The sequence below is a fragment of the Hemiscyllium ocellatum genome, chromosome 30 (assembly GCF_020745735.1).
Source record: "Hemiscyllium ocellatum isolate sHemOce1 chromosome 30, sHemOce1.pat.X.cur, whole genome shotgun sequence".
NCBI classification, from domain to species: domain Eukaryota; kingdom Metazoa; phylum Chordata; class Chondrichthyes; order Orectolobiformes; family Hemiscylliidae; genus Hemiscyllium; species Hemiscyllium ocellatum.
This window is the reverse complement of record NC_083430.1, coordinates 45,109,884-45,133,424: the sequence shown is the minus strand read 5'-3', so window position 1 is coordinate 45,133,424 and position 23,541 is coordinate 45,109,884. Positions and strand designations below refer to the sequence as shown.

Here is a 23,541-nt window from a genome sequence, read left to right as displayed (position 1 = left end):
AGAGTTTTGACATATTTATATGTATCAATACCTTCCCTTTTAATCCCAATCCTGTTAACTTGACTTTGCTAAGTTGCAATTTCTCAAGTTCAAATTCTCTCCTTGCTCGGCTAAAAACCTCTCTTTCTCTTTTTCTCTCTCTCTCTCCCTTTGTTTAACTTCTCACTCCACTTTCCTCAATTGTAACTTAAGTTTTTCTACCTCTACTACACTGGTCTGTTTCTCAGACACATCCAATTATTTGAGTAATTCCCTTACAATTTCTGCTTTACTTTTGTCCTTGGTTAAACCCAATTCTAACCTCTTCGCTAACTGTAAGAGTATGGTCTTTTCTTTTTGAACTTGCTTGGCAAATTTGGGAATCATCTTTAAACCCCAAAACCTCTTTAGCAATTTGAAGAGCCATTTCTCTCTCTTTTAAATTAATCAACCACAAGTAACCAAAATTAAGCTAATTGTCTCACCCATGTTTTATTTAAAGATCTAGGACCCTAAATGGCAAGTGTTTAAATCTACTGGGCTTTATCGTATCCCAAATCTGTCTAAATCTCAGACTGGATCTGTCTAAGCCTGTCCATATCACAGACGTGAGACCCCAAACTATTACGACAGGGACTAAATCCTTCTGCTAATTTAAACCAGACACACAGAAAGCTCAAAACAGATTCCTGAAAAAGGGCTTATGCCCGAAACGCCGAATCTCCTGTTCCTTGGATGCTGCCTGACCTGCTGCGCTTTTCCAGCAACACATTTTCAGCTCTGATCTCCAGCATCTGCAGACCTCACTTTCTCCACACAGAAAGCACACCTTGCATTGCAATCTGTTAAATTACGGGTGACAAATAAAAAACTACCAAATCCCACTATTTAAAGAAAAACAATTAACAATTTATTCTTTAAGTCCAAGTAAAAAAAAAATTGAACAACAACAACAATCCACACCATAAACCTCTTTTGTCTGATCAATTTACCTACCTCCCACTCTACAACAATATTCTGATCCGAAAAAACGTGATAAAGTTTTACAAAAAATTCAAAGTTGATTCTTCTTTATGTTTCTGTCACTTTTTCTTCAGTCTTATGCTTCACAGATTTCATATGAAAAGGTACATTTCAGAAAGTGATTCTGCGGGCGCAGTCTGTTGGTGCTCTTTGTCGCTCTGGCCAACTGCTCAAATGATCTGATTTTTATACTCCAAAACATCGAACCATCTCATTGGCTTGGTGTCATCAAAACAGTAAAATTCAAATTCAATTGCATTTTAGTATCTTGTGGCATCATTTAAACAGTTTGGCCAAATTCAAATTTGTTGTAAATCATAGCAACTCAGCTCCAGGTATTCGTTTCAAAACCAAATGTCACATTTTTGAATTTTTCAGCACACTCGGTGCCTTTCCAGGTCCGTGCCAGCTTTCACTCTCTCTTAAAGGTACAGTACACCTCTGAATTTCATAACACTGTTTATCAACCAAACTATATAAGGGACATTATGCTTCAGTTTTAATATCTGCTTTGATGTTGATGAGAATTTAATGTACAGAAGAAAGAATGAAAGATTCTATTACGTTGTTTGGTTTAGATTTAGATAGAAATTTCCAGAAAATTATTACAATTATCCCATTCTAAACTAAACACATATTTTAGCCACTGTCCTAATTGTCATGCAAAAGCTTTCATTGAAAGCATAAATGATCAGTCTTTATTTCTGTTTGTAGCTAACACCACACACTTTCAGCCACTCAGAGATATGGAGACGAACTCTGAGCAGGATGTAACTTTCCATTGTATTACAAGGGGACAAATGACTAAGGCACAAAGTCTTTCCTTGCAGGTAAGTAAGTTTGTTTTACATCAATCAACTTTAATAAGTGAAGTTTATCTTTGGCATCCCTTCAATCTCCAGACCAATTATAGATCACAGAGAAAGATTAAAACATCAACTAATTGTCAAACACTCATTGAGTTCACATCTCTAACAGCTAAATTGCATGAAACAAAACTTTTCTGCTTTTCAAACCTTTATTCTTCCAAATTAAGATTACAATTTTTACAATTTTAAAGGATCACTTCAAACTCTCAAAATTAAACAACAACTGCACCATTTTATCCATTCACCAGCCCCTGTGAAAGACACTTATTTCAGTTGTAATTAACAGACTCAGTTAGTACTACTAAGTAGTCCATGTCTAAAGGCAGAAGACTTGGATAACATTCAGATTTAGTAAAAATAAAAAGTGCTAAAAAAAAAATCAGCAGGTCAGGCTGTTGCTGAAAGAGCAGGTAATATAGGTGCCACACATTTGCCAAACACAAAACTTTTCCAACAAGACAAAAAATTATGACCTTGGAGCCCATTAGGTCATTGACTTACAGGTTCTCTAGAGTTAAATAAGAAAGGCTCCCCTCCCCATCATGAAATGATTATGCCTCTTGGATCTGAAAATGAACAGAATCGATTGGTTAATTATCTACATTGCTATATAGCTTTACAGATCTACTTAATTTGAGTATCAGATCTTCTAAGCTTATATTCTTTCAACAGGCTTATTAAATTCTGCCTACCTCACACAATTAAATAGCGATTATGTAATTGTCAACAAGTACAAAGCAGTTTTGAGCTCATACCAGTTGAAACTCACTTGATGAACAGATAAAGAAAAGATTAATTCATTCTGTTGATCACCATACAGACACACATCATACTGCTTTCAAGAGATGTGTAGTATTTTATATATAGTATTTTAGCTTGTGATGCAGAAATTGCAACAGCCAATTTACACGTACCCATACTACAATGTGATAGCAACTAAATCATTGGTTTTTATTATGTTGGAGAGTGATAAATACTGGTCAGAATAGAATGGAGAAATCCCTGTTTTTCTTCAAAGTAGTTTCTTGGATCTTTAATTTATACCCAAAATAGCATATGAGTCATTGGTTTAATGTCAGAAAAAAGATCAATAATAGATCTAGACTTTTCTCAAAACTCTGGAGGGGGACTTCAGCCTAATTACTGGGGTCTGAAACTTAAGTTGGCCATTGTGCTTGTGTCAGGAGGTGGACCTGCTGTGCTCATGTTGGAGGCTGGGGCAGTGCTACTGACTGAGTCGCAGCTGATACTTATACTGCTTCTAATTAATCAGTTCACACCTTCTCACCCTGACCTAAATTTGCAATGACAGAAAGCCACACAAGAACAGTAGTTGGGAGTTTCCACGGTGGGACGAGTTTTGTGTTGAGGTCCTGGTGCAATGACAGTCAAATTATTTCTGCTTCTACTTCAACTCTTGCATCACAACAAAGATTGCTACACTGGTAGTAGCATGAAACTGTACTTTAAAAAAAATCCTAGAGTATCAATGGAAACTTTTCCTCCATAATATGGAGTCCGGATGAAGTTATTTGGTGTGTTGTAAAATTACTGTGAGGTTTACCACCCTCCACTAATTGTGCTTTGAATGTCATCATGTCCAAAATACACCATACGATTTATGTCAGTGCAAAGTCAAAACTACTGTACGTTGGAACAAGTTGTGCTATTTGAGTGACCACCTGATTAAACGTTTTGCACATTTTCTTCCTAAATTGCTGTTATATTTTAACATTATTGTATTGATTTCACTAACAGAGACAGCATGGAGGCGTAATCAACCCATCAGCACAGCCAGAACACAACAACCCTGCAATATTAATTGCAATCTTTCATCTACAACAGTTGACAAAGCAAAACCAGGACCTGTATCGTTGTGTGATTCAGTCTGAAAGTGGATCAGGAGTGTCTAACTTTGCAGCATTGATTGTTAGAGGTAACTTTGTTGTTCAAGGTTTTCTTGTACAGTGCGCTAGGGTAAGATTGCTACTTATTATTAACATACAATTCCTTTTCATTTAATTCTTGACCTAGTTCCTGAATCTTTCTCTGGCAATTTTAAACAGTTGTTATGATAAAATAAAACAAAGAACTGCAGATGCTGCAAATCAGAAACAGAAATTGCTAGAAATCTGAGCAGATCTGGTAGCATCTGCAGAACAAAACAGAATTATTGTTCAGTATAATTCTGAAGATGTTGTCAGCAGACTTTCTCTCCAGAGATATTGCCAGACCTGCTGAGTTTCTCCAGCAATTTTAGAATCTTGCATACTTCCCATCAGAGAATGTCACTTATCAGCTCATTAGAGGCCGGTGTTCTTATTTAGTATGGGTTCTTCTGTACTTCATGCAAGCTCAGGTCAGATTCCTAGACTTATTTTAAACAATGCATGACTAGCATGGATAGGATAAATAGACAAGGTCGTTTCCCTGGAGTGGGGATGTCCAGACTAAAGGTCATAGGCTTAGGGTGAGAGGGGAAAGATTTAAAAGGGACCTAAAGGGCAACGTTTTCACGCAAAGGGTGGTGCATGTACAGAATGAACTGCCGGAGGGAGGGGTGGAGGCTGGTACATTTACAACGTTTAAAAGGCATCTGAATGATTACACAGAGGATCTTCGAGATGGGCGAGCACTATTTCACTCGGATAATTGATTATTTGGTGAATTGACGAAGTGCCTTTCCTCTGGGGCTCGGAGGTTTATAAGTCTGCTCCCAGTTCAGAAGTCTGAGCAGCACTCGGCGCACACAAATCCCCGCCCCCTGCCCACCCATCCCCAACCCTGCCCAACACCGCCCTCCACCTGCTCCTGCCCGCCCCCAACCCTGTCCAGCACCACTCCCTGCCCGTCCTCCAACCCAGTCCAACACTGCCCCCCCCCAACCAAGTCCAACACTGCCCCCCAACCCCCCCAACCCCATCTAACATAGCACCCTGCCCCCGCCCACTCTCCAGGCCAGCCAGACTGTATACTAGCAACAAGACTCCTGCTGCCGCTGTTGCTGCTGCTTTTGTGGGGTAAGTCTCCAAATAACACACACGTACACACCCAAATTTTTACTGCAACGTTTTGACAGGTTTGACCTTTACCCTGTACAGGACAACGTTGGAGAGATTATCTGGGGAAGGGGGGTTTAGAGTATACCCCTGTGTAGAACTCCAGGGAAATGTGGGGGGTGGGGGGGAGAGAGAGAGTGCTGGTGGTCAGTTATTTGGAGATGGTGCCTGTTTAATAACTGTAAACAAAAGACGCGATCACTGTTGGAAACCTCAAGATTTCCTTCAGATAATCCGATATTCAGATAATTGCTAATCAAGATTCCTGTCTATGAATAAGAAGAGTTGAGAGAGATATGGGTTGAGTGCTGGCAAATGGGACTAAATTAATTTAGGATATCTGGTCAGCATGGACAAGTTGGACTATTCATCTCTATGGCTTGATGACGCTAATGTTTATTCATAATATGTACATGAAGATAATGCAGTAGAGCTCAATGATCTCACCTGTACTAGCTTCTGTCTTCCAGCAGTCTTCTGTCATGTGACCACTGAAATCATAGGTACATCCAGCATAACCCAGAGGCACATTCCCAATGTTCATTAAACTCCAAGCCTACATCTCTTCCATTATTTTCGAAGTTTGCAACGTCATTAATAGAAACTATTTTCTGCATTCTTTCAATTGAAACATTTCACTAAAGTATTTCAATTTAAGTGAATGTATTTCTAATCCACTATCTCCTTCTGAAGTCTGTTATTCAGAGGTATGTGTTCTGTCAGAATGTCCCTGCAATGATAATTTGAAATGATGTAGGAAGGCAATGGCTGAAGACTGGCCTGAAACTACTTTCAGCAGCTGAGATTACATTAGTTGATTAATAACATCATTTCAAATCCTATGGTTTAAAAGATTTGTTGCCAGCGGCCTGCCACAGCAGTATGAAGTGGGTGTTCATTGAGAGGGTACCGGTTCATCTTGACTGGGCATCAATTAGTTTCCTTCTTGCATAATATCTTCTGTTGAAAAACATCATTTGACAACAAAAGACCAACGCATAATGAAGTTGCACCATCCAGGAAGAGCTGAGAAATATCAACATTTAACTATAGTAACAGTATAATGACATAGAGTAATAGAGTCATGCTGCATGGAAACAGACCTTGCTGAACAGAATCCCAAACTGCCTGCTCCCGGTTCCTATACCTCTAAACCTTTCCTATTCATTTATCGATCCAAATGTCTTTTAAACATTGTAATTGTACCTGCAACCTCCACTTTGTTAGGATGCATCCTCTGTGTAAAAACATATTCCTCCTATGTCTTTTTTAAATGTCTCCCCTCTCATTCACAGTCTTGAATTTCCCCATCTTTGAGAAAAGACAATTACCATCAACTCTGTCCATATCTCTCATTAATTTATAAACTTCTATTAGGTCAGCTCTCAACCTGCTATGCTCCAGTGAAAAAGGTGACAGCCTATCCACCCTTTCTTTATAACTCAAACTTTCCATACCAGGCAACATCCTTGTAAATATCTTCTGAAACTTCTTCAACTTGATAATATCCTTCCAATGACTGGGTGACCAGAAGTGGATACATCTTGAGGTTCAGAGAAAGTGATGACTGTAGATCAGATGTCAAAGTGTGGCACTGGAAAGTGCAGCAGGTCAAGCAGCATCCGAGGAGCAGGAGACTCAAAGTTCTGGGCATAAGCAGGGTTCCAATGAAGAGCTTATGCCTGAATCATTGACTCTCCTACTTTTCCAGTGCCACACTTTTCAACATCTTAAGGTTCTTATGCCATATACTCAAGTTTAGGATAAAGAGAAGAGTGGATCATCAGGAAGACTGCAGAGTATAGATTCACTTTTCAAGTCTCATACCAGGTCTGCAAATCATTAACAAAAATCCCTTCAGGGATTGCTTTTAGCACTGGAAGATTTGCTGTCAAGATGGTGGAAACCACATCTGTTGTTATTGCAAAACATTTTGGATGAGAAGATAATAAAAGAAGAATTTCAAAGTTGATTATTTCCGTTTCTGACAGTATGCTGGGAACATGAGGTTTCTACATTCTCTCGACTCTCATTCAGAAGCAGAATATCGTTATTATGCTTTAGTACTACTGAAAGACTTTGCTGAAGTGCAGATTTTCTTGTTTTCTGCAACTTTGCAAATCTCATCTGGCTCACTGTTTGTTGCTGCTTTAAAAATCATTATGACTATTTTCTAAAGCTGAAAGCATTGGAACTTTCATTTTATCTTCAGTAGCCACATATACTACCCCTTTATTAACATTCCTGGTCACACAAGCTAAAGGGAATGGTGAAGAATTCTACTTACTCTTATAAAAACAAAAGACTGTAGATAATGGAAATGTGAAATAAAACAAAGATTGCTTGAGTAACTCAGTAGATCTGGTAGCACCTTTGGAGAAACAGAATAATGTTTCAAGTTTCAAAAAACTTCAGAATAGAATTGGAATAGAAAATGATAGTAGAAGTCAAAGGGCTAAGCCCTGCCACAAAATCAACATTGTCCTTTTCTCATAGGAAAAGAGTAACACACAAACTGCAACCAGCCAGTGAAACAACAATTCCTGAATGAGAACTGAGTTACACCTAAAACACATTGACGGTGTGGGTCAGGCAGTTTAGAAATCAGTCCTCAATAAAGAAGGAATACCAGTTAACAAAGTGGCTATATTATCCAGCCAGTTCAGGAATCAGGTTCTCCCCCCACAAAAAGCAGTAATATACCGACTGTGATCCAGCCAGCACAGTCAGTTTCCTGAAACAAATGGAGAGTCCTTGACACTGATCCAGTTCCTGCAGAGCCAGTTTGCAGAGTGAACAGAAACTTTGATACTCCTGTTTTTTTTTCTTTTTTCTCTTTTTTTTTCCTTTTTGTTCCCCCACATAACTACCTAACAGTAGCAGTGCTTATATTTTCCCCAGCATCCATGTCATGTGTGTGTGCAGGTGGAGGACACAGTGAAGAATAACAAATGTTTAAAGTCTGGTTGAAGATTTGTAGCTCGGGTGTCCGTTGTTGTAGTTCTGTTCGCCGAGCTGGAAGTTTTTGCTGCAAACGTTTCGTTCCCTGGCTAGGGAACATCATCAGTGCTATTGGAGCCTCCTGTGAAGCGCTGCTTTGATGTTTCTTCCGGTATTTATAGTGGTTTGTTCTTGCCGCTTCCGGGTGACACCCGGAAGCGGCAAGAACAAACCACTATAAATACCGGAAGAAACATCAAAGCAGCGCTTCACAGGAGGCTCCAATAGCACTGATGATGTTCCCTAGCCAGGGAACGAAACGTTTGCAGCAAAAACGTCCAGCTCGGCGAACAGAACTACAACAATAACAAATGTGTAAATCTTTATTTCATCTCCTGTTTTTTTTCTCTTTTCTGTGTACATTTAATTTCCACCACCAGGAAGAAAGGAAACACCCAAGTGGCCAGTGACAAGCAGTGCCCTTCACATCAAAGGGCAATGCTGCGTGATCAAACAATGAAGGGGAGGGCAGAGATTAAATCAAAATAGAGTTGGGGGGAAAATAATACATTCCGCTCACTGCAGTGTACACCTTTCCCTGAAAATCTTGAGGGTGTTGGTGGACACCGGGTGTTCCTTCTCCAGGGACACCCAGACTCTGACATAACCACAGAAGAGGAATAGGCAATTGACCCTAACGACCCCCTCCATGGCTCGCTGCCTGGACCTGTTTATGGCCAATTTGGCCAGGCCCACGAGGAGGTCCTCTGACTTACCCTCCCCACTCCGGATACTCCTTTTTTTTGTAGTGAGAAACAACAAGTATGTTCATCTTTATTTATATTCCACCACTAGGAAAAAAGGGAACACCCAAGTGGCCAGTAACAAGAAGTGCCCTTCTCAACAGGCAATGCTGCATGATCAAACAGTAAAGGGGAGGGCAGAGATTAAATCAAAATAGAGTTGGAGGGGAAATAAAGCACTCCACTCCCTGTGGTGCCCACCTCTCCCTGAACAGCTCGAGATTGTTGGTGGATACTGCGTGCTCCTTCTCCAGCGACACACTGGCTCGAATGTAGCTGTAGAAAGGGGACAGGCAATTGCCATAATGACCCCCTCCATTGCCCGTCGCCTGGACCTGTTTATGGCCAGTTTGGCCAGGCCCAGGAGCAACTCACGGGGAGGTCTTCTGACCTACCCTCTCCCCTCCGGATACTCCTGTTTATATTTTTTTTCTGAGGAGACTCTAAGTCTCCTGGTTTTTTAAATATATATATATTTTTTAAAACCCCCACACTACCGCCTAACTGTGGTAGTGCTCGTATTTTCCCCGACACCCATGTTGTGTGTGTGTGTGTGTGTGTGTGTGCGCAGGTGTTAGACACAGTGAAAGACAACAGCTCTACAAATCTTTATTCAATTTCCACCATTAGGAAGAAAGGATACACCCGAGTGGCCAGTAATAACCAGAGCCCCTCTCAAAGATCAATGCTGTGTGATCAGTGAAGGGGAGGACAGGGATTCCATCAAAATAGAGTTAGATTACTTACAGTGTGGAAGCAGGCCCTTCTGCCCAGCAAGTCCACATCGACCCACTGAAGCGCAACCCACCCAGACCCATTCCCCTATGCCTAACACTACAGACAATTTAGCATGGCCAATTCACCTAACCTGCACATTTTTGTACTGCGGGAGGAAACCGAAGCACCCGGAGGAAACCCACGCAGACACGGGGAGAATGTGCAAACTCCACACAGTCACCTGAGGCGGGCAATGAACCCGCTGTGAGGCAACAGTGCTAACCACTGTGCCACCGTGCCGCCCAAAAGTTGGAGGAGGAAATCATACACTCCACTGCCTGTAGTGCCCTTTCCCAGAAAATCTCGAGGGTGTTGGTGGACACCGCGTGTTCCTTCACCAGGGCTCTCACATAACCGCAGAAGAGGGGTAGGCAGTTAGCCATAATGACACCCTCCACAGCCCACTGCCTGGACCTGTTTTTACTTCTGTTTATATATTTTAGTGCCGATATTTTCCTCTCTCGGTTTTTTTTTTGCCCATGATATGTGCGTGCAGGTGTGAGAGACACTGAAAGACACAAGGTGTACAAATCTTTATTCAATTTCCACCACCAGGAAGAAAGGAGACACCCAAGTGGCCAGTGACAAGCAATCCCCTTCTCAGAGGGCAATGCTGCATGATCAAACAGTGAAGGGGAGGGCAGGGATTAAATCAAAACAGAGTTGGAGGGGGAAATAATGCACTCCACTCCCTGCAGTGCCCACCTTTCCTGAAAATCTTGAGGGTGTTAGTGGACACCGCATGCTCCTTCTCCAGGGACAATCGGGCTCTCTCGTACCTGCAGAAGAGGAGCAGGCAATTGACCATAACGACACCGTCCATGGACCGTTGCCTGGACCTATTTCTACTCCTTTTTTTCCTTTTTTTGGCATTCAGCTGTAACAATTCTATATGGTGCACCACAAAGAAATGAAGGCATCCTACTATTGCAGACATAAGATTTCGCTAATTATGTCTTGAGTTTTCAGTTATTTCCAACTACACTAATGGGCAAGTGTGTAATGTTACTACGGCACAGAGTTCAAATTTAAAAGGCAACAGAATAACAAAGAATAGTATTTGAAATAACTCCATTAGGCCAGTATCCCATCACACGTCACACTTTATTTACATGTGGAGAATCCTTGACACTAATCCAATTCCCTCGGAGCCAGCTGTCAGAATGAATGGCATGTCTGTGACTCCTATTTTTTTTGTCGCCTGTGTGTAGGTGTCAGACACAGTGAAGAACAACAAGTGTGTAAATCTTTATTTATTTTCCACCACCAGGAAGAAAGGAAACACCCGAGTAGCCAGTGACAAGCAGTGCCCTTCTCAGAGGGCAATGCTACGTGTTCAAACAGTGAAGGGGAGGTCAGGGATTAAATCAAAATAGAGTTGGAGGGGGAAATAATGCACTCCACTCCCTGCGGCACCCACCTCTCCCTGAACAACTCTAGAGTGTTGGTGGACACCACGTGCTCCTTCTCCAAGGACACCCGGACTCTAACGTAACCGCGGAAGAGGGACAGGCAGTTGGCCCTAACGATCCCCTACAAAGCCCGCTGCCTGGACCTGTTTCTACTCCTGCTTATTTAAAGGAGTACAATTCTTTATTCAATTTCCACCAACAGGAAGAAAGGAAACACCCGAGTGGCCAGTGACAAGCAGTGCCCTTGACATCAAAAGGCAATGCTGCGTGATCAAACAGTGAAGGGAAGGGCAGGGATTAAATCAAAATAGAGTTGGAGGGGGAAATAATGCACTCCACTCCCTGCGGCGCCCACCTCTCCCTGAACAACTCCAGGGTGTTGGTCGATACCACGTGCTCCTTCTCCAAGGACACCCGGACTCTAACGTAACCGCGGAAGAGGGACAGGCAGTTGGCCCTAACGATCCCCTACAAAGCCCGCTGCCTGGACCTGTTTCTACTCCTGCTTATTTAAAGGAGTACAATTCTTTATTCAATTTCCACCAACAGGAAGAAAGGAAACACCCGAGTGGCCAGTGACAAGCAGTGCCCTTGACATCAAAAGGCAATGCTGCGTGATCAAACAGTGAAGGGAAGGGCAGGGATTAAATCAAAATAGAGTTGGAGGGGGAAATAATGCACTCCACTCCCTGCGGTGCCCACCTCTCCCTGAACAACTCCAGGGTGTTGGTCGATACCACGTGCTCCTTCTCCAAGGACACCCGGGCTCGAATGTAGATGTGGGAAAGAGACAGGCAGTCAACCCTAACGACCCCCTCCCGGCCCACTGCCCCTCCTGTTAATTTTTTTTTGAGAATGAAAAACCAGTGTGGCCTGAAGTAATTCCACAGAGATAAGTATCCTGTCACCAAGTCACTCTCCATTTACATTGGAGAGTCCTTGACATTGGTCCAGCTCCCTCAGAGCCAGCTCTCAGTGAACAGAACCTCTGACAGACATGTTTAATTTTTTTCATTTATAAATCTTTTTTCTTTTTTTCTCTGCGGTAGTGCTTATTTTTCCCCAGCACCCATGTTGTGTGTGCGCAGGTGTGGGACACAGTGAAAGATACAAGGTGCACAATTCTTTATTCAGTTTCCACCACCAGGAAGAAAGGAAACACCCGAGTGGCCAGTGACAAGTAGTGCCCTTCTCATCAAAGGGACCTCCTGTTTATTTTCTTTTCTTTTTTCTTTTTTTTTCTTCAATGGCAGAATCAAATGAATCAAGCTTCCCAAATAATGACATGATGCCAGAAATTCTTATCCCAACTCAAAGACAATTATTGCAAGCAAATTTCATCAGCATCATACTTTACTTTCGCCACCACTGAAATAACTGCACAAAGGCCAGTATCCCGTCACCAAGTCCCCTTTTATTTACGCGTGGAAAGTCCTTGCCTCTGACCCAGCTCCCTCAGAGCTAGTTCTCAGAGTGAACAGAACTTTGACACTTCTGTTTATTTTTTAAAAAAAAAATTTTAACTCCCACACTACCACCTAACTGCGGTAGTGCTTCTTTTCCCCCAGCACCCATGTTGTGTGTGTGCAGGTGTGAGACACAGTGAAAGACACAAGGTGCACAAATCTTTATTCAGTTTCCACCACTAGGAAGAAAGGAAACACCTGAGTGGCCAGTGACAAGCAGTGCCCTTCACATCAAAGGAACCTCCTGTTTATTTTTTTTTGGAGGTAATATTAGGAGCAAAATTGTGTGTGCTCCATTGAAAAAACAGCCCCTGCAGTGCAAATCTGATCCCATCACTGACTCAAAAGTAATGAGCAATGCTGAAGTAACCCCACAGAGGCTGGTATCCTGTCACTAAGTCACCCTTTATTTACAGGCGGAGAGTCATCAACACTGATTCAGCTCCCTCAGAGCCAGCTCTCAGAGTGAACAGAACCTGTGACATTCGAACTTTTTTTTAAAACCTCTGACATTCTTATTTTTTTTTCTTTTTTTTCCTTATACACCTCCACACTACCACCTAACTGCAGTAGTGGTTTTTTTTCCCCCCAGCACCCATGTTGTGTGTGCGCAGGTGTGGGATACAGTGAAAGACACAAGGTGCACAAATCTTTATTCGGTTTCCACCACCAGGAAGAAAGGAAACACCCGAGTGGCCAGTGACAAGTAGTGCTCTTCACATCAAAGGGACCTCCTGTTTATATCTGTCAGGCACTGATTGGACCAGGTTAATCCCAATGAGGGAAATCATATTCTATGAGGTCTACCTGTCTGACGTTTTTACAGTCACTACTGGAAAATGTGTAAATAAAGTAAATGCATTTTCTTCTTTCCTTTTTAGAAGCACCAACACCAGCTGCTGCACCCAAAGTGATAAAGATTGGCTCGACATTCCTGATATTGGACCTAAACATCAACCGCATTCATGGAGATGGTCCCATTATTCAGAAAGAGATTGTATACGGAAAAACCTCAAAAACCTGGACAACCATCCCGATTTTTTATGGTTCAAATTATGTCCTGAGGTTCTTAGACCCAGACACTGAATACCAGATTGGTGTCAGACTAACGCGGCCTGGTAAGGGAGGCATAGGAGATGTAGGACCAAAACTCATCAGCAAGACTACATGTGCAGGTAGGTCATTTCTAATTTGTTATATCAACATATCACAAAATAAGCCTGGTACTTAAAGCTGACAAAGTACCCAGTCTGGATGAGATACAAGGCAAAAGTGAGGACTGCAGATGCTGGAAGCCACAGTTTAGATCAGAGTGGTGCTGGAAAAGCACAGCAGGTCAGGCAGCATCCGAGGAGCAGAAAAATAGACGTATCGGGTAAAAGTCTTTCATCAGGAATAGAGGCAGGGAGTGTCCAGGGCGGAGAGATAAATTGGAGGGGAGTGGGGCTGGGGAGAAGGTAGCAAAGAGTACAATAGGTGAATGGGGGTGGGGATGGAGGTGATTGGTCAGTGAGGAGGGTGGAGCAGATATGTGGGAAGGGAGATTGGCAGGTAGGACAGGTCATGAAGACAGTGCTGAGCTGGAAGATTGGCACTGGGGTAAGGTGGGGGGAGGGGAAAATGAGGAAACAGGTGAAGTCCACTTTGATGCTGTGGAGTTGATGTCTTCTGAGGCAGAAGATGAGGCGTTCTTCCTCCAGATGTCGGGTGGTGAGGGAGCGATAGTGGAGGAGGCCCTTGCATGTTCTCGGCAGAGTGGGAGGGAGAGTTGAAATGTTGGGCCACAGGGCGGTGTCCCAGAGATGTTCCCTGAAGCGCTCTACGAGGAGGAGTCCAGTCTCCCCAATGTAGAGGAGACCGCATCGGGAGCAACAGATACAATAAATAACATTAGTGGATGTGCAGGTGCAACTTTGATGGATGTGGAAGACTCCTTTAGGGCCTTGGATGGTGGTGAGGGGGGAGGCGTGGATGCAGGTTTTGCAATTCCTGTGGTGGCAGGGGAAGGTGCCAGGACTGGAGGGTGGTTTTTTGGAGGGCATGGACCTGACCAGTTAGTCACAGAGGGAACGGTCTTTGCGGAAAGCGGAAAAGGGATGGGAGGGAAATGTATCTCTGGTGGTGGGGTCAGTTTGGAGGTGGTGGAAATGTTGGCGGATGATATGGTTAATGTGAAGGTTGGTGGGGTGGAAAGTGAGGACCAGTGGGGTTCTGTCCTTGATACGGTTGGAGGGGTGTGGTCTGAGTGCGGGATGTGGACGAGATGCGTTTGAGGACATCTTCAACCATGTGGGAAGGGAAATTGTGGTCTCTAAAGAAGGAGGCCATCTGGTGTGTTCTGTGGTGGAACTGGTCCTCCTGGGAGCAGATACGGCAAAGGCAGAGGAATTGGGAATACGGGATAGTATTTTTGCAGGAGGTAGGGCGGGAAAAGGTGTATCCAGGTAGCTGTGGGAGTCAGTGAGTTTGTAAAAAGTGTTAGTGTCAAGTCAGTCGTCATTAATGGAGATGGAGAGGTCCAGGAAGGGGAAGGAGGTGTCAGAGATGGTCCAGGTGAATTTAAGGTTAGGGTGGAATGCGTTGGTGAAGTTGATGAACTGCTCAACCTCCTTGCGGAAGCATGAGATGGCACCGATGCAGTCATCAATGTAGCTGAAGAAGAGGTGGGGAGTGGTGCCAGTGTAACCACGGAAGATGGACTGTTCTACATAGCTGACAAAGAGACAGGCTTAGTTGGGACGCATACAGGTGCCCATGGCTACCCCTTAGGTCTGGAGGAAGTGGGAGGATTCGAAGGAGAAATTGTTAAGGGTGAGGACCAGTTTAGCCAAACGAATGAGAGTGTCGGTGGAAGAGTGCTGTTGGGGACATTGGGGGAGGAAGAAACGGAGGGCTTAGAGGCCCTGGTCATGGTGGATGGAGGTGTAGAGAGATTGGATGTCCATGGTAAAGATGAGGCATTGGGGGCCGGGAAAATGGAAATTGGAGGGGGTAGAGCGGGTGGGTGGTGTCTCAAATGTATGTGGGGAGTTCCTGGACTGGGGGGATAGGACAGCACGAGGTAGGTGGGAGCAAGCTGAGACAATGGGTTGGCCAGGGTGGTCAGGCTTTTGGATCTTGGGAAGGAGGTAGAATCGGGCGGTGCGGCGTTTCCGGACTACGAGGTTGGAAGCTATGGGTGGGAGATCTCCTGAGGTGATGAGGTTCTGTATAGTCTGGGAGATAATGGTTTGGTGATGGGAGGTGGGGTCATGGTTGAGGGGGCAGTAGGAAGAGGTGTCTTTGAGTTGGCGCCTGGCTTCGATGGTGTAGAGGTCAGTGCGCCAAACTATCACTGCACCCCCTTTATCTGCTGGCTTGATGGTGAGGTTGAGATTGGAGCAGAAGGATTGGAGGGCTGCGCGTTGGGAGGGTGAGAAGTTGGAGTGGGGGAGGGGGTAGACAGTTTGAGGTGGTTAATGACTTGGTGGCAGTTGGAAATGAAAAGATTGAGGGCAGGTAATAGGCCAGCATGGGGTGTCCAGGTGGATGGAGTGTGTTGGAGGCGAGTGAAGGGGTCTTCAGAAGGTAGGCAGGATCCTGATTGTAAAAGTAAGCTCGGAGGCGGAGGCAGCGGTAAAAGTGTTCGACGTCACGATGTGTATTAAATTCATTGATGCATGGACGGAGGGGGATAAAGGTAAGATATGTCCAAGTACAGTGTGACGCCCGAATCCACGGAGAAGTGGAGAACATTTTTAATAAAATAATGTGCAAGACTATAGAGAAGAAACAGGAGATTCACTTAACAAACCATGACAAATATGATTTGGCTTCTGCATTGGAACACTTCTATGATTCTTTGAAACCTTCAGTCATCATTGGCTGAAGAGAATGTTTGTCCAGTCAGGAAATTCCACTGACCATGGGTTCTGCTCCCACTCTCACCACTGACCACCTCAGGCCATCTGCTCTCACTCACACCACGAACCACCTGTCTGCTTGCTCCTGCTGTCACCGCTGGCCACCTCAGGTTGCCTGCTCCTGCTCTTGCTGCTACTTGGGATGACTGCCACAATTGCTATCCATGCCCCTCATGATTTTATAAACCTCCATAAGGTCACCCCTCGGCCTCCAACACCTCAGGGTAAATACCCCTAGTCTATTCAGCCTCTCCCTGTAGCTGAAACTCTTCAACCCTGGCAATATCCTTGTAAATACTTTTTGAACTCATCCAAGTTTGAAAATGTCTTTCCTATAGCAGGGAGACCAGGGTTACATGTCAGGATTGCATTCCAAAAGTGGTCTAACCAATGTCCCGTACATCTGCAACATATGCTCCCAACTCCTATATTCAATGCTGTGTCCAATAAAGGAAAGACCACTCCCTCCGTGACTCCCTCATCAGGTCCACACCTCCCACCAACCCAACCTCCACTCCCGGCACCTTCCCCTGCAACCGCAAGAAATGCAAAACTTGCGCCCACACCTCCTCCCTTACTTCTCTCCAAGGCCCCAAGGGATCCTTCCATATCCGCCACAAATTCACCTGTACCTCCACACACATCATCTATTGCATCCGCTGCACCCGATGTGGCCTCCTCTATATTGGGCAGACAGGCCGCCTACTTGCGGAACGTTTCAGAGAACACCTGTAGGACACCCGGACCAACCAACCCAACCACCCCGTGGCTCAACACTTTAACTCCCCCTCCCACTTCACCAAGGACATGCAGGTCCTTGGACTCCCCCATCGCCAGGCCATAACAACACGATGATTGGAGGAAGAGCGCCTCATCTTCCGCCTAGGAACCCTCCAACCACAAGGGATGAACTCAGATTTCTCCAGTTTCCTCATTTCCCCTCCCCCCACCTTGTCTCAGTCAAATCCCTCAAACTCAGCACCGCCTTCCTAACCTGCAATCTTCTTCCTGACCTCTCCGCCCCCATCCCACTCTGGCCTATCACCCTCACCTTGACCTCCTTCCACCTATCGCATCTCCATCGCCCCTCCCCCGAGTCCCTCCTGCCTACCTTTTATCTTAGCCTGCTGAACACACTTTCCTCATTCCTGAATAAGGGCTTATGCACGAAACGTCGAATCTCCTGTTCCTTGGATGCTGCCTGACCTGCTGCGCTTTTCCAGCAACACATTTTCAGCTCTGATCTCCAGCATCTGCAGACCTCACTTTCTCCTCCAATAAAGGAAAGCATAACAAATGTTTTCTTCACTGCACTATCTATCTGTGACTCCACTTTCAAGGAACAATGAATCTGTGCTACAAGGTCTCTTTGTTCAAAAACACTCCCCAGGACCTTACCGAAAAGTGTATAAGTCCTGCCCTGATTTGCCTTTCCAAAATGCAGCTCCTCAAATTTGTATAATTAAACTCGATCTGCCAATTATCAACCCATCAGCCTATCTGATTAAGACCCCTTTGTACTCTAAGGTAACCTTCTTGGCTTTCCACTATATCACCAATTTTGATGTCATCTGCAAACTTACTAACCATACTTCCACATCCAAATCATTTATATAAATGGCAAAAAGCAGTGACCCAGTATCGATCTGTGTGGCACACCACTGGTGATAGCTGATCGGCAAGGATGAGTTGGACAGAAGGGTTTGTTTCCATGCTGTACAGCTCTATGTTGACTGGTGGGGTGTCAAGCAATCTGATGAGACTTGATCTTAGCAGTGCTGAGAGCATCAAGATTTCATTTCCTAGGACTTTTTTTTGTAGTTAATGAGGGCTTTCCACTCAGTTACAGTACTGGTTCCATTTAGTCCAATATGCCTCAAACTAGTTAAAAAATAAAAGTGTAGCGGAGGTAATTCTACTTATGTTCTGCACTTCACTTCCTGCACTTCACTCACTAACCTTGGGCATTGTCCATGGCCACTGATAGAGGATGTTCAAGGTCTCCTAGGGGGCCCTCTGAGTCATTGGGGCAGCAGGTTAATTAAGGGACTACTCCTATTCCTAAATTCCTGCATGTTGATCTGAGGATGGCCCTTTTTGAAGTGATGTAGGTTCCTTGCCTGAGGTGTGATCTTTCTGCACATTAGGGAGAAGACACTGTCACGAGCAATGGGTACATCACTGAGGGTGGTATTTCTGGTGTTGCAAAGACCTAGGTGATGCCAGTGAAATTAGCACAAAGTCTCAAGGAAGCCTTGTGGCATGCCTTAATTTAGAATTAACTGTCACAGAATCCATGGTAACAGTTTCGCTTCAGAACCTCTTTCCATTTCTGTTCATGTAGAACATAGTTAAGTACAGCACAAGACAGGACCTTTGACCTATGGTGTTGTGTTGAAGATGTGCCAAATTAAACCTCTGCCTATTCTTGATCCATATCCCTCTATTCTGTGCACATTCATGTGGTTATCTCAAAGCCCTTAAATGTCCCTATCATATCTGCCTCCACCACCACCCCTGGCAGCATGTTCCAGACACCTACCATTCTCTGTGTATAAACCTTCCCCCTCTCACCTTAAATACGTGGTCCCTAGTATTAGACATTTCAAATCTGGGAAACAAATTCTGAATGTTAACCCTACCTATGCATGTCATAATTCTATAGATCTCTATCAAGTCTCACCACAACCTCCGTAGCTTCAACATTCTTGTAAACCTTTCTGCACCCCCTCCAAAGTGTCCACATCCTTCCTGTAAAGTGGCAACCATATGTGAACACAATGCCCTTAAGTGAGGCCTAACCAAAGCATTATAAAACTGTAACATGACATTCTGACACTTGTACTCAATGTCCTGACCAATAAAGGCAAGCATGCATATGCCTTCCTCACCACCCCAACTACTTGTGTGGCCAGTTTCAGGGAACTATGGACTTAAACCCAGACTCCTCCCATACATCAATGCTAGTCAATGTCCTGCCACTAACTGTATACTTTTCTTTAACATTTGATTTCCCAATGTGCAACACCTCACACTTTCTCAGATTAAACACTCCATCTGCCATTTCACCACCCATCTGCAACTGATTTATATCCCAGTGTGTCTTTTGACTATTTTCTACACGATCCACAACTCCACTGATCTTTGTATCACCTGCAAACTTACCCACTCATCTACATTTTCATTTAAATATATTGCAAACAGCAGAGATCCCAGCACATATCCAGCAGAACAGCAATAGTCACAGATCTCCAACCAAACAATTACCCTTCCACCAGTACCATCTGTCTTCCATGGACAAAGCAAATTTGGATCCAGGTGGCCAAGTCACCCTGGATCTCATTCATCTTCTGGATGAGACTACCATGAGGGATCTTGTCAAAAGCCTTACTGAAATCCTTACAGCCACCATTTACTATTCTCTCCTCATTGATCACCTTCGTCACCTCCTCTACACTAAAATCAAGTTAGTAAGACATGATCTACCCTGCACAAAGCCATGCTGATTGTGCCTAAGAGCATGTAAATCTTATCCCTGAGAATCCTCTCCAATAGCTTCCCAACCACTGATATGAGACTCATTGGACTATAACTTCTGGGATTATCTCTGTTTCCCTTCTGAAACAGAGGTACAACATTACCTACATTGCAGTTCTCTGAGACCTCTCCAGCGGGTAGGGAGGATACAAAGATCTTGGTCAAGGCCCCAGCAATCTCATGTCTTGCCTCTACCTGGGGTAGATACCATTGAGCTCTAGGGACTTATCCACCTTAATGCTCTTCAAGAGACCCAATGCCACTTGCTATCAAAATGCTCTACAGTATTAGCATGCTCCACAGTAATCTCACTATCCTCCATATCCTTCTCCTGGATGAATACTGACACAAAGTACTCCTTTAGGATTTCAACCACATCCTTTGCCTCCAAGCACAAGTTCTCTCCTTTATATTTGAGTGGTCCTATCCTCTCCCTAGTTCTCCTCTTGTTTTAATATATGTGTAGAATGCCTTAGGATTCTCTTTAACCCTACTTGCCAAGGTCATTTTATTGATCTCTTAATTCCTTCTGCAGTTCCTTCCTGCTTTCTTTATGCTCCTCGTAGACTGTGTCTAGTTTAAGCTTCCTAAACCTTACATATGTTTCTTTCTTCCTTTTGGCTAAATTCACAATCTCCCTCATTATCGAAGAATTCCTTAGCCTTGCCATCCTTGTCCTTTCTCCTTACTGGAATAGCTAGCCATGATCAGTTGGCCTTTAAACAACTCCCATATGTCAAATGTGGACTTGCCCAATAATATTTTGTCCCAATTAACTCTCCCTAATACTGTGGTAATTTGCCCTTCCCAGTTTAGAATCCTCCCACAAGGTCTGATTTGTCTTTATTCACAGCTGTCTTAAAACCTAAGGAGTCGCAATCACTGCTTCAAAATGCGCTCCCATTGAAAGAACGGTCACCTGGCCAGGGTCATTTGCCAATATATGGTCCAGTATGGCCTCCTCCTCTAGTTGGACTATCCACATGCTGATTCAAGGAACCCTCTTGATGTACCTAACGAATTCTGCTTCACCTAAACCTTTCACTTTAAGGAAGCTCCAGTCAATATTAGGAAAGTTAAAATTATCCACCATGACAACCCTGATGTTATTGTATCTTTCCATAATCTGCCTATGTGTTTGTTCCTCAATGTCTTGGTGGCTATTTGGGGGGCCTATAATATAATCTCATCAGACCGAATGCACCTTTCTTATTTTTGAGCTCTACCCCATTGCATCTGTGGATGAGCTGTCCAATAAGACCTCTCTGAACGCAGATATGACATTCTCCCTGATTAGTAATGCAACTCTTCTGCCTTGTACCTTCTTCTCTGTCTCATTTAAAATAATGAAATCCTGCAATGTTGAGCAGCTAGTCCTGTCCCTCTCCCAACAAAGTCTCTGTAATCTTTTACATTCCTTGGCTTCCTATGCACATTAGTCATGCTGAGCAGTTAGTGCCCATCATTGCATTGAAGTTTCCTAGAAGGTATAGTCCCTAAGTGCTAAACATTCTGTAGGTGGCAGTTTCCAATGCCTCCCAGATTTGATCCTTGACACCTGAGCTGGAGGTGCATTTTGGAGCATAAATGCAGATGGGATCAACTGGGTTCATGCTTGTTGCCAAGTGAAGAATAAGAAGTCTCCCTGAACTTTCTGTGGAGGGCTTCAATCATCTTGAATGGAGTTTTGCTGCGGAACCCTATCCCCATACTTAAGTGTTGCATCTTTGGTTTCCCCTCACTAAAGAAGATGCAATATTTCTCTATAAGGGATCTACTTTGTGCATGCCAAATTTCTTGCAGTACAGCGATGTCTGCATTAAGCCTTATAATTTGTATCATCAACTTGGTAAGGTCATTGGTGGGCTGTAATGGTGTAGTTGTGGTGTCCCCACCTCTGAACCAGGAGGCCCTCATGTCTCATCTTCTCCATTTATGTGTAATAGCATCTCTGAGCAGGTTGATTATTTTTCCCTTTGTTTATTGCTTACATTCCCCTGTTTATCTTTTTTTTCTCTTTTAACAGAGAAGACTCTAAATCCCCTGTTTATATTTTTTTCTCTGATATATTCAAAATCACCTAGTTATGTATTTTTTCTTTTTTTTCCTTTTTTCTCTTCTTTTGCAAGGAGACTCTAAATCTCCTGGTTATATATTTCTTTAACCCCACACGACCGTCTAACTGCGGTAGTGCTTATATTTTCCCCAGCACCCATGTTGTGTTGCGTGCAGGTATAAGACACAGTGAAAGATAACAGGTGTACAAATCTTTATTCAACTTTCACCACCAGGAAGAAAGGAAACACCCGAGTGGCCAGTGACAAGCAGTGCCCTTCTTATTAAAGGACAATGCTGCCTGTCTGAGCAGGTTGATTAGGAATATTTCTACAAGAAGATTGATAGGGCTCTTGTGATGTAGTGTCCCTGTGATGAAAACTTAAAGTTGCCCAACCATCTGGACCCACCTCTATTGTTCAAAGTAAAGAATTAAATAGTACTATTTGTTATCAGCTCTGCTGCAGGAGTTTCGCAAAAGCTGCCAGATAAATGGTAAAAGAATATCTAAGAGATTCTACTCAGACTTTTCTGTCAGTGTTTACTCCTTTTGTCTTCTTCTTTCCTGAGATACCAGCAAGGCACAGGGCTATTTACCAATAGATAGGGTGGCACTATCAGAAACCATCAAAAAATCTTGTTTAACAGATACTTTTTAACTTCATTTAAAATACTTTAGCCTTTATATTTTCAACAAAAAACAAATTTGGTTTTGTATTTTATTTGATGTTGTTGATTGCAGTCAAATGTTATATATCTTATTGACAAGCTAATAAACAGGGTTGTTAGAAAAAAAGCAGCCCACTCATCATCAAATACTGCCACAATTCCATAATAATTGTAATAATTTTAGTGTGAAATTCTGGAAATTTGTGCAATAAATCCATGAAGCTTAATCTTTTTGACCACTCAAAAATACCTCTAATTCTTATTAAATATTTACATATTTATGTAAATGCTCATCGATCATGATGGTGCACTGATGTTTTGGACTGCAACTTAATGAATATTCAGGATTAGGCTAATTAACTTATCTGCAGGCAATTTAATCCCTTAATTATATTGCATGATCTATGTTGGCGTAGACAATTCAGCAATTGTTTTGGAAGTCATGACACAGGGCTTTTGTGGTGCAGTGACAGTATCCGTACGTCTGAGCTAGGAGTCCAGGGTTCAAGTTCTGCTTGGTCCTGAGGTCTGGAATTCACATTCCACCATTTGGCACAAAAGGTTTTAAGCCCGAGTCCCCAGTATACTTCCTGGTCCCTATGTTAGTAGTCTAGTGATAATACCTTTTAACACATTGCCTCTATTATATTGCTAGTGCAATAGTATTTCTGGACTGGTTGAGTAGAAAATATCTGGAAGAGATGCTAACACTTCTGGGATAGAGGTGTTTTTTATTTACTTGTGGCATGTAGGTGTCACTTTCTGGACCAGCATTTATTGCCCATTTGTAGAAGTCCATAAGAAGGTGAGATGTCTTCTTGAACTACTGTAGTCCATGTGCTATAGATAGACCCAAAATACCATCAGGGAGGGAATTCCATGATTTTGATCAAAACATTTAAGAAATGGCTATATATTTCCAAGTCAGGATGATAAGCGGCTTGGAGGCGGACTTGCAGGTGGTGGTGTTCCCATGTACCTACTGTCCTTGTCCTCCTTGATGGTAGTGGTTATGGGTTTAGGAAGATTTTCTAAGGAGCTTTTGGTGAA

General features: G+C 43.4%; 1 protein-coding gene across 1 annotated transcript in view; it reads left to right on the top strand.

Moving 5' to 3' along the window:
* LOC132829823 (receptor-type tyrosine-protein phosphatase U-like) overlaps positions 1-23,541 on the top strand; it is a 492,619-nt gene that overhangs the window by 199,798 nt on the left and 269,280 nt on the right. Inside the window, exons 6-8 of the mRNA XM_060847187.1 lie at positions 1,717-1,832; positions 3,630-3,807; positions 13,210-13,503. Of these exons, the coding sequence (XP_060703170.1) occupies positions 1,717-1,832; positions 3,630-3,807; positions 13,210-13,503 (588 nt within the window). The remainder of the gene's footprint in view (positions 1-1,716; positions 1,833-3,629; positions 3,808-13,209; positions 13,504-23,541) is intronic.